The sequence below is a fragment of the Odocoileus virginianus genome, chromosome 4, assembly GCF_023699985.2.
Source record: "Odocoileus virginianus isolate 20LAN1187 ecotype Illinois chromosome 4, Ovbor_1.2, whole genome shotgun sequence".
Taxonomy (NCBI): Eukaryota; Metazoa; Chordata; class Mammalia; order Artiodactyla; family Cervidae; genus Odocoileus; species Odocoileus virginianus.
This window is the reverse complement of record NC_069677.1, coordinates 22,583,204-22,598,299: the sequence shown is the minus strand read 5'-3', so window position 1 is coordinate 22,598,299 and position 15,096 is coordinate 22,583,204. Positions and strand designations below refer to the sequence as shown.

General features: G+C 42.6%; 1 protein-coding gene across 1 annotated transcript; it reads left to right on the top strand.

Moving 5' to 3' along the window:
• Positions 1 to 1,437: 1,437 nt before the first annotated feature.
• Positions 1,438 to 9,659, top strand: HRG (histidine rich glycoprotein). Its single transcript, XM_020878822.2, has 7 exons — positions 1,438 to 1,711; positions 3,424 to 3,540; positions 4,314 to 4,404; positions 5,545 to 5,711; positions 6,655 to 6,735; positions 7,444 to 7,545; positions 8,761 to 9,659. Exons 1-7 carry the CDS (start codon positions 1,520 to 1,522, stop codon positions 9,577 to 9,579), a joined length of 1,569 nt encoding a protein of 522 aa, XP_020734481.2. The 5' UTR covers positions 1,438 to 1,519; the 3' UTR covers positions 9,580 to 9,659.
• The last annotated feature ends 5,437 nt before the right edge of the window (positions 9,660 to 15,096 follow it).

Genomic DNA, 15,096 nt, shown 5'->3' with positions numbered 1-15,096 from the left:
AAATTCTTTCCCTTCCCTTGGGTTGTGTCCAAAGCCCAACCAGTTCTCAGCCTTGACTGCACATTAGGAAAACTACCAACACCTGGGTCCACCCCGAAAGCCCCTGGTTTAATTGCTCTGGGGGAGGCCTGGATATAAGGATGTTGAAAAGCTCCTGGGGTGACTCCAATATGAATTCGAGGCTGAGAACCATGGCCATAGACTCTGACACTTCAAGGAGACTGGGGAGGAAGGCAGGTGCTGTAAGTCACTGGTTGTGGGGAGGCAACCTGGGCTGACTTCTCCTCATCCTTCCTGATGCTGCTGGGATCTATTGGTATGAGGGATCTGTGCACTTATACTGTTTTTACAGGAGGGGTGCAGATGCGGGATTAGCTTAATCTCAACCCTATCCCCCAGTGCTGGGTCCCCACCCAATGGTATATGCCCTCTAACCCTATCTCTGGGAAGGGCATCGAATGACTTGACTGCTACCTTCACCACCTTCCTCTTCCACATGAACTAATTCTCTTTAGCATACTTTAAGGGTCACAAAGAACTGGAATGACATGAGTGTGCTCCCAACTTTTTCCCAAGTGATACTGAGCAGGATCCTGTGAGGCTCCTGGGCACAAAGTTTTTCTGTGTCCCCATTTCTTTGATTACAGGGAACAGCCTTCATTTAGCCTCCATGACCTTCCCTGACTTTCAATTCAAGCAGTTGTTAATTTGAAAAGGGAGGGGATCCCAGGTGGTGTTAGTGGTAAATAACCTGCTTGCCAATGCAGGAGATGTAAGAAAGAGGTGTGGATTTGATCACTGGGTGGGGGAGATCCCCTGGAGGAGGAAATGGCAACCCACTCTGGTATTCTTGCCTAGAGAATCCCATGGACAGGGGAGCCTGGCGGGCTATAGTCCATGGGATCACATAGAGTCAGACCTGACTGAAGTGACTTAGCATGGACAGGGGTTCAAGACCAGGGAGAAATAGTCAAGAGTAGCCTGAGCCTAGGTCCTGTTTCCTCTTCAACAATTACATACAACAATATCTTTAAGCTGTTTTGCAGCTACTGAAACCCACTCCAGGTGGGAGAAGTTAACAATTAATGATGGTATGCTGCCTCCAAACACACAGACCCCAGACCTGTCAGGCCTGAAGGCTGATGATGCTGACTCCTACTTACCTTACCTCAAACCCATTAGAAGAATGACCATAAGCTGATCACAGCCTCTCTGAACAATTACTATAAAACATCTCACTGTCTTCCCCATGTTGGGACACGTGATTCTGAGGGTATTAGCCTCAAAACAAGGCATGTTTTAAACAAGGCATGTATCAACTTTCTGTCCCCAGGGCTCACTAATCATTTACAGAGTGTTGACAGATATTTGAACCAGGGGTCAAGGTGAACATCCCCAGTTACATAACAAAAATATATAAAGTCTTGCATAATCAGTTGTGTGTGCGTTTTAGAAAATTTGTGTAAACTTCTCTGCCGTGGTAACCCAGAGCAAGGGATGCTTTTCACATTTTAACAAGATGAAGGTACTCACTGCAGCACTGTTGTCCATCCTTCTGATCACACAGCAGTGTTCGTGTGCTGTGAATCCCACAGGCTGCGATGCTGTTGAGCCTGTGGCTGCAAAAGCTCTGGACCTGATCAATAAAGGACGGTGGGATGGCTACCTTTTCCAGTTGCTGCGGGTCGCTGATGCCCACTTGGACAAAGTGGTGAGGAGCCTCCCATGGCAGAGTTGAATGGGGCGGTGATGGACCAGGGCCAAAGGAGACACTAGCTCCTAAGCCTGCCACTTTGCACAATGGATTGGCTTTGTTCAGGGTTGTTGGTTTCGTTTCTGGGCTGCTCTGTGCTGTACTGTGTTCAGTCATGTCTGACTCTTTTCGACCCCGTGGACTGTAGCTCGCCAGGCCCCTATGTCCATGGGACTTCCCAATTAAGAATACTGGAGTGGGTTGCCATTTCCTCCTCCAGGGGATCTTCACCACCCAGGGATAGAACCCATGTCTCTTGTGTCTCCTGTATTGGCAGGCAGATTCTTTACCACTGTGCTACCTGGGAAGCCCTCAGGGCTGCTCTAACTGTTCTTTTATCCTTTGAATTAATATTTGTTACTAGTATGTCCTGGACTTCCCAGGTGGCACTAATGGTAAAGAACCCTCATGCCAATGCAGGAGACATAGAGGATGTGGGTTTGATCTCTGGGTCGGGAAGATCCCCTGGAAGAGGGCATGTCAACCCACTCCAGTATTCTTGCCTGGAAAATCCCATGATAGAGGAACCTGTTGGGCTATAGTCCATGTGGTCACAAAGAGTTGGACATGACTGAAGCTACTAAGCACAGTCATTATGTCCTTGATCAGCCTCTAAATACTTACAAGAACTTATGCAGAGCCCAATCCATGGCTAAGTGCTATAAGAGAAAAATTATAATAAACTATGGGCCTTGCTCTCAAGGAAATAATCATCAGCTCTCATATACACATAGATGAACTGGGTAAGATGGGATACACTCAGGTGACTAAGTGAGTGGAATAAATGCTGGAGGGATCAAATAGAAGATCAATTATCATGGATGGGAGAAGGCTTCATTTGGATCCTGAAGAATGAGCAGTATTTGAATAACATAATGGCTTGGATAATGGCCTTCTAGGAGAATTCCTGGTATACCATCTCTATGTGTGTAGGGAATCTGGAAGGAAGGTATGGAGAAACAGACAAAGGCAGAGGGGTTCCAGAGGTTCTCTGTGGGTTTTGGAACAGCCATCATCTTGGAAGAGAGACATTCCTTAAGCCAAAGACTAAGGCAATAAATAATGGCATCTCTGATTAGACAAAGGAGGTAGAGGGAGAGTGAATTGAACTTAGGGCAAGTTGAAATCAAGACAAGAAATCTGGGATTCCCCTGATGGTCCAGTGGTTAGGACTCCGAGTTTCCACTGTAAGGGGAACAGGTTTGATCCCTGGTCAGGGAACTAGCATCCCACATGCTGCCAAAGGAAAAATAAAAGAGTAAATCTATTTTAAAAAAAAACAAAACAAGAAGCCCAAGTTCAGGAACAGAACTGGATGAGAGGACACAGCTGTACATATAGAATGGAAGCCATAATACAGCTGTCATCACTTATATTCTAGTCTTGTACCTTCAATACTTCCACCCAAACCAACACTGCCTTTTTGTGACTGCCTTTTAAAATTCATGGGCAGAAGCAACATTATGACCAGTTAAAAACTCTCTGATGCTTTTTATTAAATAAACAGATCAAATGATATAAAGGTAGGGCACCTGCAATGACTTGTAGAATGACTTATAGAGAGGAGTAGAATGACAGGAATTGTATTTAAGAAATAAAGAGCTTATTTTTATTGGAAAACTCTGGGTTTCCACATACCACCCAGCCATTGCTTTCTTGGCATTCCCCAGGAATCCACAACTGTCTACTATTTAGTCTTGGATGTGAAAGAATCTGACTGTCCAGTCCTGTCCAGGAAGCACTGGGATGACTGTGAGCCAGATGTTTCTCGCCGTCCATCTGAAATAGTACGTAAACCGGGTGCCATTCCTCTCCTCTTAGCATTCCTGACTTCTATCAATAGATAGAAGCAGAAATATCTTCTTGCCTAGGGTGGTCGCACACCTGTGCTTACACAGTAAAACAATAAGAACAAAACTTCTGCCTCATGGCTTATAAGGACTATGGTGACTTCGAGTAATATTCTCTTGAGAGCCATACCGGGAAACCAGTTCAAGAAAAGTCAGTGGGGCTTAGGGTCCCATGTCATAGCATGACCGGCTATGAGACCTTGGGCAAATCACCTAATGTCTAAGAACCTCTGAACCTGTAACAGTGAATACTGGCCTCCCTAACAGAAATGGCCAAAGGGATTAGTTGCAGTCACCATGAGGAATAGAGTCTTGTTCTGCACATTGCACATGGATTCTCAGAGCCCAGGTTCTCTGCCACAGAGGAAGATGCAAAGATAAATCAGCAAAGATATAAGATTTCAGTTCCAGAAAATAAGATGACTACATATCCAGCAGTTTTAGCCTTTTTTCCCCTTGAAAATGTTTGGGATATGGCCATGATTTCTTTCAACACTTTCTCTGTGGTTCTCATGAGGGTTTTGGATGCTTGTAGCATATCCAGCTCACAGGACTATGCTAAGAAAATACAGGTTTTTGAGAGAGGGTATGGTGAGAGGAAGCACAATAATTTCAAATGGGTAGTAGGAGCATGCTGCCTCATGTTTTTGTTCCCTCGGGTCAACCTAAGGAAAGAAGTAGGTGATAAAATAAACCTCTCTTTCTTACAGGTGATTGGACAATGTAAGGTAATCGCTATAACACATCTGGCTGGAGCTGAAGATCTTAGAGTGAATGACTTTAACTGCACCACAAGTTCTGGTATGATTGTCTGTTAAAATGCTAATTAATTCTAGGTTCATACAAAATTCAATCAAACAGTGGTACTCATCATCGAAGTCTATGAAGTATGTATCAGAAATGGTTCCTGCCCTTGTGGATGCAATTATTACTTGCTCTCTTGAGAAGAGAAGAGAGGTTTTTCGCTCTTACTGGCACATCTTCTTTTACAGAAATTCAACATCTAAAAACAGACATTTACAAAGGGCTGCATGACATCATTGTAGAGAACATAGGCTCTGGGGTCCAATTTGAGTTTGAACCCCAACCTCAACACTTACTAGTTTTATGGTCTTAAGGGCAAGTTACTTCTTCAAGCTTTCCTCCTTTGTAAAATGAGGATAACAATAATATTAACCCTTCAGGTTCTTCCCAGAATTAAATAGATAGCCTGTGTGGTACACTTTGCAAAGTACTTAGTGTTCAAGTATTGACTTCAACAACTGAAAGTTATGTATGTTCACAAAGCAGTTATACATATATTAACGTGTTTAATCTCACAAGACTATGAAGTAAAGATTGTGATACTTTCTATTTTAGATACAAAATAAGCCTCAAGGAGATTCAATGACCCAGCCTGGGGAACAGAGCCAAAGTGTGGCAAAGACATGACCCTATTCCACTGGCGCTGACTCTAAATTACACATCTTTTAAATTCATCTTTTCAAAAGAATGATCACAGAATGTCTTTTAAAATAATTAATCTTAACATGGTTCAATATATAAAAATTCGACAGTCAAGCAACTCCCTCATAAGGTTGTCATAAAGAAAGATTGAGCTGCATCTTCTCTCTCTGGGAAAAATTTTGTGTTAACGATGCCTCTCTCCTTGGTAGAGACAGGGAAGAGTTCATTAAAATATTAGCACTTTATGAGTGATGGGTTGTCATGAATAGGGGTCACAACAGAGACTTGAGCATTAGAAGGATCTGGGTTTAAGTTTAGCTCTGCCACTGATTGACTGACTTGATCTTGGACAAGTTACCTCTCCAACCCTCAATTTCCATCTGTAAAACGCAAGCTATTGTTATCCTTGCCATCACGATTACATGTATCAAGTCCCAACACAGACATTACTGCTTCCAACTCAGTAACCGCAAAACTGCCAATTTCTTTCTCCAGTCTCTTCGGCACTGGCCAATACAATAGACAGCCCCGTGCACTTTGATTTCTTTGAGGATACTGAGCTCTACAGAAAACAAGCTGACAAAGCCCTGGAGAAGTACAAAAGGGAGAACAGTGACTTTGCTCCTTTCAGAGTGGACAAAGTGAAGAGGGCTATAAGAGCGGTGAGTCTCCTCTAATGTTTAGCTAGCATTGAGGGCCCAGGGTCCAACGCAGCAGGTGTGAGCTTAGCAGCCCTGAGCCTCTTTGCTGCCCTCAGTCGACCTTTTAATTTGGGGCCTTTTAAATTGAGGCTCCCTCTTCAGTTCTTTGGCTTTTGGGGTTGTGGGTATATGTGTGTGAATACTGAACAGAGAAAAGGAAAAACCCAAACAAGGAAGAGGGAAAGACAGGAGAGAATAATAAAACTTATGTGAGTCATTAAAATCATCTGATCCTAATCTCCTGTATTATGATGGAAACCAGAGACTTAGCACCCACCTTACCACTCCTAGTGGTGTGGCTGGAGTGAGACAGTTCTGCCTCCCAGCCCAAGGACCTCAGTGCTTCCCGTCCAAGCTAGCCTTGCACAGAGGCTGGTTGATGTTGGTCATGCATTCTGTAAATGCAGTTAAATAGATTATGGTGCATGCAAACAATGGAATGAATACACCCCAATTAATGAAAACAACATTTTGAATGTTTATGCACTGGAAAGAGTTTCAAGATATATTGCTAATGGAAAAAGCAGGTTACAGAACAATACTTAAGACTATGATCCCATTTATGTTAAATAATTAGATATATGTGTATATGAGCAACATATTTAGGAAAAGGCTTGACGGAAAACTCCATCAAGTGGATGATAGTGGTACCTCTGAGAATGGGAGGCACAAAGGTTGATTTTTCACACTACCCTTAATTATATGTATTAATTGAAACTTTCAATGAAATAGAAACCTTATCACTTATGTGATAAGTTTTTTAAAGGCAGAGACCATCAGAAATATGGTGCATATTGGAGATTTCGAATCCTCATAGTACTTTATAGTATGTTGGAAAGTAAGCATCTACCACTTTTTTTTAACTTTTTATGTTCTTGAAACTGCTGGATCTAATTTGTTCTAGAGAGGAGGGGAAGGCACTGGTTACTTCCTGGACTTCTCTGTGAGGAACTGTTCCAGTCACCACTTTCCCAGACACTCTCATGTGAGTATAATCAGTGTCTGTGAAATGCTAGGTAACATTCAGAAACCACTTACTATGTCCCAGGCATCCTTCTAAGTGCTTTACATATGTTGCCTTATTAACTCACTGCTGCCCTACGAAGTAGATACTATTTTTATTCCTGATTTACAGATGGGGAAACTAAGGCACAGAGCAGTTAAGTGAATCATGAGAGTATCACATATATTATAAAATTTTACATGTTCTTTACCTACACTTAGCACTGGATTTTTTTTTACCCACTAGGATTAAACACTTAACTAATACAAATAACTAGCTTGTATTAAGAACTGATACCCAACAGTGCTGTCACTCACGTCACCTCATTTCCACCTCACAGTGACTCCCTCTGACAAAGAGGTAACTGAGGCTCAGCAAAGGGTCCTGCCTGATGTTCACAACCAAGCTGAGGTTAGAATCCAGCCTTCCTGATGCTCAATCAAAGGGATTGTTCCCCTGGTCACTTATCCTTTGATACTCAAGTATCTGCAAGATCTCCTTGTTTTCTGGCATATCTTACCCTCCTCAGGACACAACTTAATGACTAAACAACTACAACCCTGATTTTTCTGAAGCCTCTTTTCCTTTCCCAAATGTCTGGGAGTTCACAACAAAGCTGGATACCTTCCTACCGCCTGTGCATACACACTGAAACACACACACCCTAACAGGTTTATCTCTTCTTTACAGATCTTTGGATTCTGCAGAGCAGATTTGTTCTATGATGTGGAAGCCTCTGACTTGGAAACCCCCAAAAACATTGTCACAAACTGTGAAGTCTTCAACCTTAAGGTGGGTTGCTTAAGTAGCCTTTGTCATGATCAGTGCCAAACTAGGTGATATTTTCACACACAGCATATATTGTTCTTATGGTTGTTGATGTGTTTTGTGTGTGAGAGAGAGAGAGACAGAGACAGAAGAGGGAGAAAGAGAGATGGTGGGTGAGGGAGTAGGGATGACAAGGAGGAGAAACACAGAGAGAACAGGGAAAGTACAATTGGCACAGTACAAATTGCTGATATGACACAAAAAATATGGAGTTTTTTTTCCCCCAAGAAGAGAAGGGTAAGATTTGTCGGAAAAGTAAAATTATGATTAATTCAACCAACCTCTAATGAATTGAAACTGGCTCTTGTAGTCAGGACTCCAGTGCTGACACTTAATTTCCAGCTTTCAATATTAGGCATAAAACCTAAAAAATGAATGAGGCTAAAATCTACTATATAAAGGTGTATGGACTAAGACTCAAAACAGTATTTTACATAAGTCCCAGAAACTTTTTATTCGATATCAAGATATTCTTCACAGTGTTTTTTATATCAGAAAACAAACAAACAAACCTGACCATAATCCAAGTGCCCATGTACCAGCACCACCCCAAATGGAGGGGGCAGGCTTGTCACCATGAACATGGCTCCACAGATTTCTTAAAAATTAAAATCTGAACAAGGAAAAGTACACAGAGGTAGGTGATCATTCTTTAGGAGTAGGAGATGTTTGTACCATAAAACCTGACCCTCGTTGAGAATATAAATTATAAGGCATTAATTTTCCAAAGGTTGATCTATATAGATAAGGATCATTTTATAGTATAATTTCATCAGTTTATATTGAGATGGGAAGAATAATAATGAGTGTTTTCACAATATAACATTTATTTCATCTAAAGGACTACCCTTTACCCTGAGATTAAGTTTCTGACTCTGACAAGAGTCAGAAAATAACAAAAATATTAAAATAATCAAATGTTATTTGATTATTAAAATATTTCTATTGTGAAATAATGATGGTAGTAAATGGCAGTTCTGTTTGCATTTTGATTTTGTTTGTTTGTATTTTGAATGTGAGTTGGCTAGAGAAGAATTTGAGAAATCCTTTTTTGATGCCCTAATTTTAAAAATAGTTGTGGAATCTAAAAATCTAGATGCCATTGACATAAATTAAATTAAACATCTAGCTTCTTTTTGTGTTACATGATGATATCCACTTTTCTGTTTCCATCATCAGGAACATAGAAACTTCAGTGGTGTGCAACATCATTTGGGCCGTCCCTTCCACCCTGGTGAGCATGAGCATTCTGGAAGGCCTCCATTTAAGCCCAGGGGATCTAAAGATCATGGTCATCCCCATGAGTCACGTAACTTTAGATGCCCACCTCCTCCAGAACACAAAAATCACTCAGACAATCCACCATTTCAAGCAAGGGTTCCTCTACCATTTCCCCCTCCAGGGTTAAGGTGTCCTCACCCTCCCTTTGGCCCCAAGTGGAACCACGGGCCCCCTCATAACTCTAGTTCTGATGAGCACCACCCCCATGGACATCGTCCTCATGGACATCATCCCCATGGACACCACCCCCATGGACATCATCCCCATGGACACCACCCCCATGGACATCATCCTCATGGACACCACCCCCATGGACATCATCCTCATGGACACCACCCCCATGGACATCATCCCCATGATTTCTATGACCATGGACCCTGTGACCCACCACCACATAGCCAAGGTCCCCAAGACCACCATCGCCGAGGCCGTGGCCCACCACCTAGGCACCCCAAAGAAAGAGGTCCAGGTGACGGACACTTTCGCTTCCACTGGAGACCAACTGGATATATTCACAGACTTCCTTCACTAAAGAAAGGTGAAGTTCTCACTCTTCCAGAAGCCAATTTTCCCAGCTTCTCATTGCCAAACCACAATAATCCCCTACAACCAGAGATTCAGGCCTTCCCTGAGTCAGCCTCTGAATCATGTCCCGGGACATTCAACACTGAATTTCTACATATCTCAAAGTTTTTTGCATATACATTGCCAAAATAAAATCTGATTTCTTTGATGGGGAAAAATGAATCATGTCCTGAATGAGAACCAGAAATAAAAATGTGACCAGTAATGCAAAATTGCAAAATTGCAAGTTATTATAACCTTATTTTCATACTCAGGATAGGGCAAAATATGGGTATGGGAGGAAATAGCATAAGAATAGACAGACTAAAGGAAAGGAGAGGAAAGACATCAGTGCTACAGATTGGAAGTTAAGTCCGTCACTGGCTACTATATCACTTGAGGCAAATCTCTGATCCTCAAAATTTCTTTCTTTCTTGGATTAAATTCCTTTAATTCTGGCATCTTTCCTCTGCTGGTACTTATGCTGAGGCTGGACCTACCAAGAAGGAATTTACTATCACTAAAAGGATTGCTCTTATAAAAGTGACCCAAATTCTCTTCCACTTGTTATCCAGTCCCCTAAATTTCCTTTTGGGAAAACAAATTCTCAATTCAATTATTAAGGAAACAAAGCTCATGCTATAAATTAAAAAAAAAAAAAAGGCTGCAAGCATGAATCATGACCATAAATTCAAGTGCACAAAAAATACAACTTTATTTTTGGAATAAATTAATTTCTGTTTTAAGTTGCCATCCTAACTGAGCTAATGGGAAATTTAACCTCAGGCCTTCTTGGACTTTCTGTTACTCCCTAAAGCAATTCTAGGGTTTTACTCTCATAGTACCAAGGTGTTTGTGTGGTAGGCATGAGAAGGAGGTCTGATTCTTCACCACTGGCCCACCAGGTCCCCCTGCTGAGGAAGGCTTACTACTCTGTTCACATGATTTTTAGGTCTAGTTTACCTGCTTTTTCTGTATCAAACTGACAATACAGAAGTCTCTGTAATACAGTTAATGGAATGAGTGCCAAGAGGTCATTCCATATGGTCACATGGCTCTCTCCCTGAGATCCTGCAGCCTCTAGGCTAAGTTTCGAGAAAGCAGGACCGAGATACCCTCTGCTGTCCTTTACCTATCTTCTCCCCAGAGTAGTCTCAGATAAGAGCCTCTTCTCACTTTATTTATTTTCACTGCCAAAAGATTCCTTTTTCACACTCAAATCCTCTTTCTTTTTCCTTCTTCCCACATCAAGTCTCAAGTATTTTGTTTTTGTTGTTTAGCTGCTAAGCCGTGCCTGACTCTTTGCGACCCCATGGACTGTAACCCTCCAGGTTCCTCTGTTCTTGGAATGCTCTAGGTGAGAATACTGGAGTGGGTTGCCATTTCCTTTTCCAGGGTATCTTCCCAACCCAGGGATTGAACCCACCTCTCCAACAATGAAGGACGATTCTTTACTGCTGAACCACCAGGGAAAATATCAAGACAAGTATTCAGACACAGGTTAAGATCAGAAGGAGATAGTGAAGGTCAGGGAAGCTTGACGTGCTGCAGTCCATGGGGCTGCAGAGAGTGGGACATGACTTAAAGAATGAACGACAACAACAAGATTTCAGATTCTCTCCACCTGACTTAATGAACAGTTTCAGGTGTGTGGGTTTGGCAGAAGGAGGTAGATTCTAATGGTGAGGCAGAGGGGGGTGGGGGGGAGGGGGGTGGTCAGGGGTAGGGAAAAAAGCTAAGGGTGAAAGAGTCTAAGTTCTTAGGCTGGGAAGAAAGAGAAATTCACAAAGATAGAGAAGGTGAAACTGGAAGAGGAAGGTGGTCACTGAAGATGCACAGTCCAAGAGCTAGAATGGAATACAGGCTGATCATGGTGGTATTCCAAGTGAAGACTCAAACGCAGTGCTGTCGAGTGACTTCACTGGTCGTCCAGTGGCTGAGACTCCACGTTCCCAATGCAAGGGATTCGTGTTTGATCCCTGGTCAGGGAACTAGAGATCACATGCCGCAACTAATAGTTTGCATGCTGTAGCTACAGATCCTACATACCACAAAGAAGACAGAAGGTCCTGCATGCCACAACTAAGACCCAATGAGTCAAACAAATAAATAAAAGTAAATACTAAAGAGCAAAAGCAACCCTCCTCCCGTTCCCCCCGCTCTCCCCACCCCTGCCCAGAGTGTTATTGAACCTAACTTTGTGTGCCTGACATACTGTGAGGCCAAAAAAAAAAAAAAAAGAGTTTGGATCAAAGAAAGGTTTATTAGTTGAAGAGGCACCAACATGGATGATGGGAGAGCTAGACTTGTGTCAAATTCAATTTATCTTGCTGACTGACCGGGGCACAAGGTTCTGAAAGGGACAAAAGGTAAAGAAGAGGGGATCTTTGTGATTTCAGGATGTCTCAGTTGCAAATCGGAGAAGGCAGTGGCACCCCACTCCAGTACTCTTGCCTGGAAAATCCCATGGACGGAGGAACCTGTTAGGTTGTAGTCCATGGGGTTGGACACGACTGAGCAACTTCACTTTCACTTTTCACTTTCATGCACTGGAGAAGGAAATGGCAACCCACTCCAGTGTTCTTGCCTGGAGAATCCCAGGGACGGGGGAGCCCGGTGGGCTGCCGTCTATGGGGTCGCATGGAGTCGGACACGACTGAAGCGACTTAGCAGCAGCAGCAGTTGCAGATACCCTGGCCCTGTCTTGTGACAGGATGTGCTCTCGGTGATTGTGATTAATCTATGGGTTCCTGCAAAGCAAATCAGTCAATCAACGTCTTGTGATCCCTCAACTTCTCTCTAGGAGAGTAATAGCAATGGTTGAGGCATTTTATTTCTCAGGGCCTCTGTGATGGGTCAGGAGTTTCAGCTCTTAACTGACTCCCCACACCGCCTTGCTCCACCTGCCCAGTGTCATATATTTTAAGCCCTCTTGAAGCCAGTTGGTTAAAGCCACAGGACAATTTGGGGTCATAAATCAAGGTATCAGTTTAAAATAAAAATCATGGTTTAAGATTATATTGGGCTTGCTTTTCCTTTGTTTCTGTACTACCTCACTTCCCTAGTTAGTAATTGTGTGAATCTGCTCTTTGGAACTCAGGGAAGGTTTAGAAGACTGAAACTTTTTATAAACAAGAGGCAGGCAGAGGGCACAGGGTGGGGTTCTGTCCCAGGAAGGCCCCGAAGGGTCCGGTTACAACAGGACTTGCCTGTACATACAGGTGCATGCGTGGATGTACGCTCGGTCGCTTCAGTCGTGTCCAACTCTTTGTAACTCCATGGACTGTAGCCTGCCAGGCTCCTCTGTCCATGGGATTCTCCAGGCAAGAATACTGGAGTGGGTTGCCATGCCCTCCTTCACAGAAATCTTCCCAACCCAGGTATCAAACTTATGTCTCCTGTATCTCCTATATTGCAGGAGATACCCACTTTACCCACTGAGCCACCTGGGAAGCCCATATAGTTACATAACCAATAAGAAAGAGTGTGACTTTGAAGGTTGTTGATCTGGTTCCAATCCCAGCCCCACAATTTACTAATTATAGCAAAAGTTAAACATTCACATACTTTTTAGCTAACATGTAACAAAAAACATCCAGAAAAGAAGCAATCAATGGTATATTGTCCAAACCTCTAGCACAATGTAAAATCCCTAAAGTAGGAATCCTTTCTTACTACTTTATTTACCTGTATCAACTGGTTGCCTATTATGAATGCATTTAATTGAAATGCATTGAGAGGATTCAATACTGTGTTTTCCAGGAAACTGTTTTAATAATTCAAGCAATGTTTGTGAAAGGACTTAATAAATTATAAAATACTGCTCAAATGCTTCTGAGAGTTATTAAGCTATGTATTTTTTATTTTTTTATTTTTATTTTTTGGTCTTCCTGGATTTCACCTTTCTCCACTCTAATCAAGCTGCCAGCACTGTGTCTGTGCCTTCATGGAGAAATGTGATTCTGCAGGGCTGGAGTTAAGTGGGGTGTCCCAGTCATTGTCTTTGGCTGGTGAGTCTTCTGATGAGTTGTATCTGGTCTGCTTGGTCAGTGTTTGCATGATACTAGTTATTAAACACTAGTAATGAATACCAGTATCATCACTGTGGCTTCAGGAAATGAAACCTAGCTGTATCTCAAGGAGGAAAGGAAAATGGGCTTCCGTGATAACTATTTTTTAAGGAAGAAAGATGAGGCCCAAAGAAGTTTAATTACTTTTTTAGGATCTTACAGCAAGTAAATTGTGGGGCTGGGATTACAATCCAGATCAATATCCTCCAAAGTCATATCCTTTGCTGTTTATTTCCTGTAGGTGGCACAGTGGTAAAGAATCTGCCTGTGATGCAGGAGACGAGATGCAGGAGACGAGATACAGGAGACATGGGTTCAGTCCGTGGGTTTGGAAAATCACCTTGAGGAGGAAATGGTAACCCACTGCAGTATTCTTGCCTGGAAAATCTCATGGACAGAGGCGCCTGTCAGGTTATAGTCCACGGTGTTGCAAGAATGGGCACAACTGTGTGGCTGAACACACACATATGCCCATACACTGCCAAGTCCTGTGTTTTTCATTCTTTTGTCAGTTTTATTAAGAAATAACTGACACACATCACTGTATAAGTTTTAGGTGTATAGCATGATGATTTGATTTACATAACTTTGGATAATAATCACAGTAATCACAATAATCATCACAATAAGTTTAGTTAACATCCGTCATCTCATGTGTTTTTGTTCTTAGTTGTTGAGTCATATCTGACCATTTGCAACCCCATGGATTGTAGCCCACCAGGTTCCTCTGTTCACTAGATTTCCGAGGTGGGAACACTAGAATGAATTGCCATTTCCTTCTCCAGGGGATCTCCCCAACCCAGGGATCAAACCCACGTCTCCTTCTTTACCACTCCTTCTCAGCCTAGGAATTTACCCAAGTCTCTTTCACCCTTAGCTTTTTTTCCTACACAACACACCACACACATACCATCACCATGCACCTGAAACCACTTCCGTAAGTCATGGATTTTTAACCATCCTACTCTAAATGTATTTATAATTTGTAAGAACTAATTAGCAGGTGCTGTGCATGTATTATATTAACATTCACTTCTTTAAAAAACAAGTGAAGATAGTATTCTATATTTTACAGAGGAGGAAACTGAAGCTCAGAAAGGTTATATGACCCTGATCCTGTGACTCAGGATCACAGAGCAATGAAGGAGCAGGACTAGACTGGACTCAAGTTCGGGATTAAGTGTCATGTTCTTGCCACTCTGCCACCAATCAGTCCACACTGACTCCTCTTTTCCAAGGACTCATGGGGAGACTGAATTGCTGAGCTAGAAACCCTATCAATGACAAAGAAATCAAACATCTTTTTTATGGGGGAGGGGGATAAGACTTGAGGGTAAACATCTACTAGGGACTAGCCCTCATCTTCAGCCTACTCTTAAAACACGCTTCCCCGAATAATTGGTCTTTCTCAGACAGGTGGCTGAGACTTGGCAGTGAAGGACACCCACAGCCATCAAACCAGAAGCAAGGACTGGGGATGCAGGGCTTCGCCCAACTCATTTCTTCTGTGCTTCTCCTCTGTCTCCTCCACCCTAGGGAGCATTTTCCTTTCTAGAACTAATGCGAGTGGAGAGAGAGCCTGGCTTGACCACAGACCACA

Coding starts and splice junctions, on each gene's coding strand:
- HRG (XM_020878822.2), top strand. CDS start 1,520: ATGAAGGTACTCACTGCAGCACTGTTGTCCATCCTTCTGATCACACAG. Junction 4,405..5,544: donor TAACTGCACCACAAGTTCTG/GTATGATTGTCT, acceptor TTCTTTCTCCAG/TCTCTTCGGCACTGGCCAAT. Junction 5,712..6,654: donor TGAAGAGGGCTATAAGAGCG/GTGAGTCTCCTC, acceptor AATTTGTTCTAG/AGAGGAGGGGAAGGCACTGG.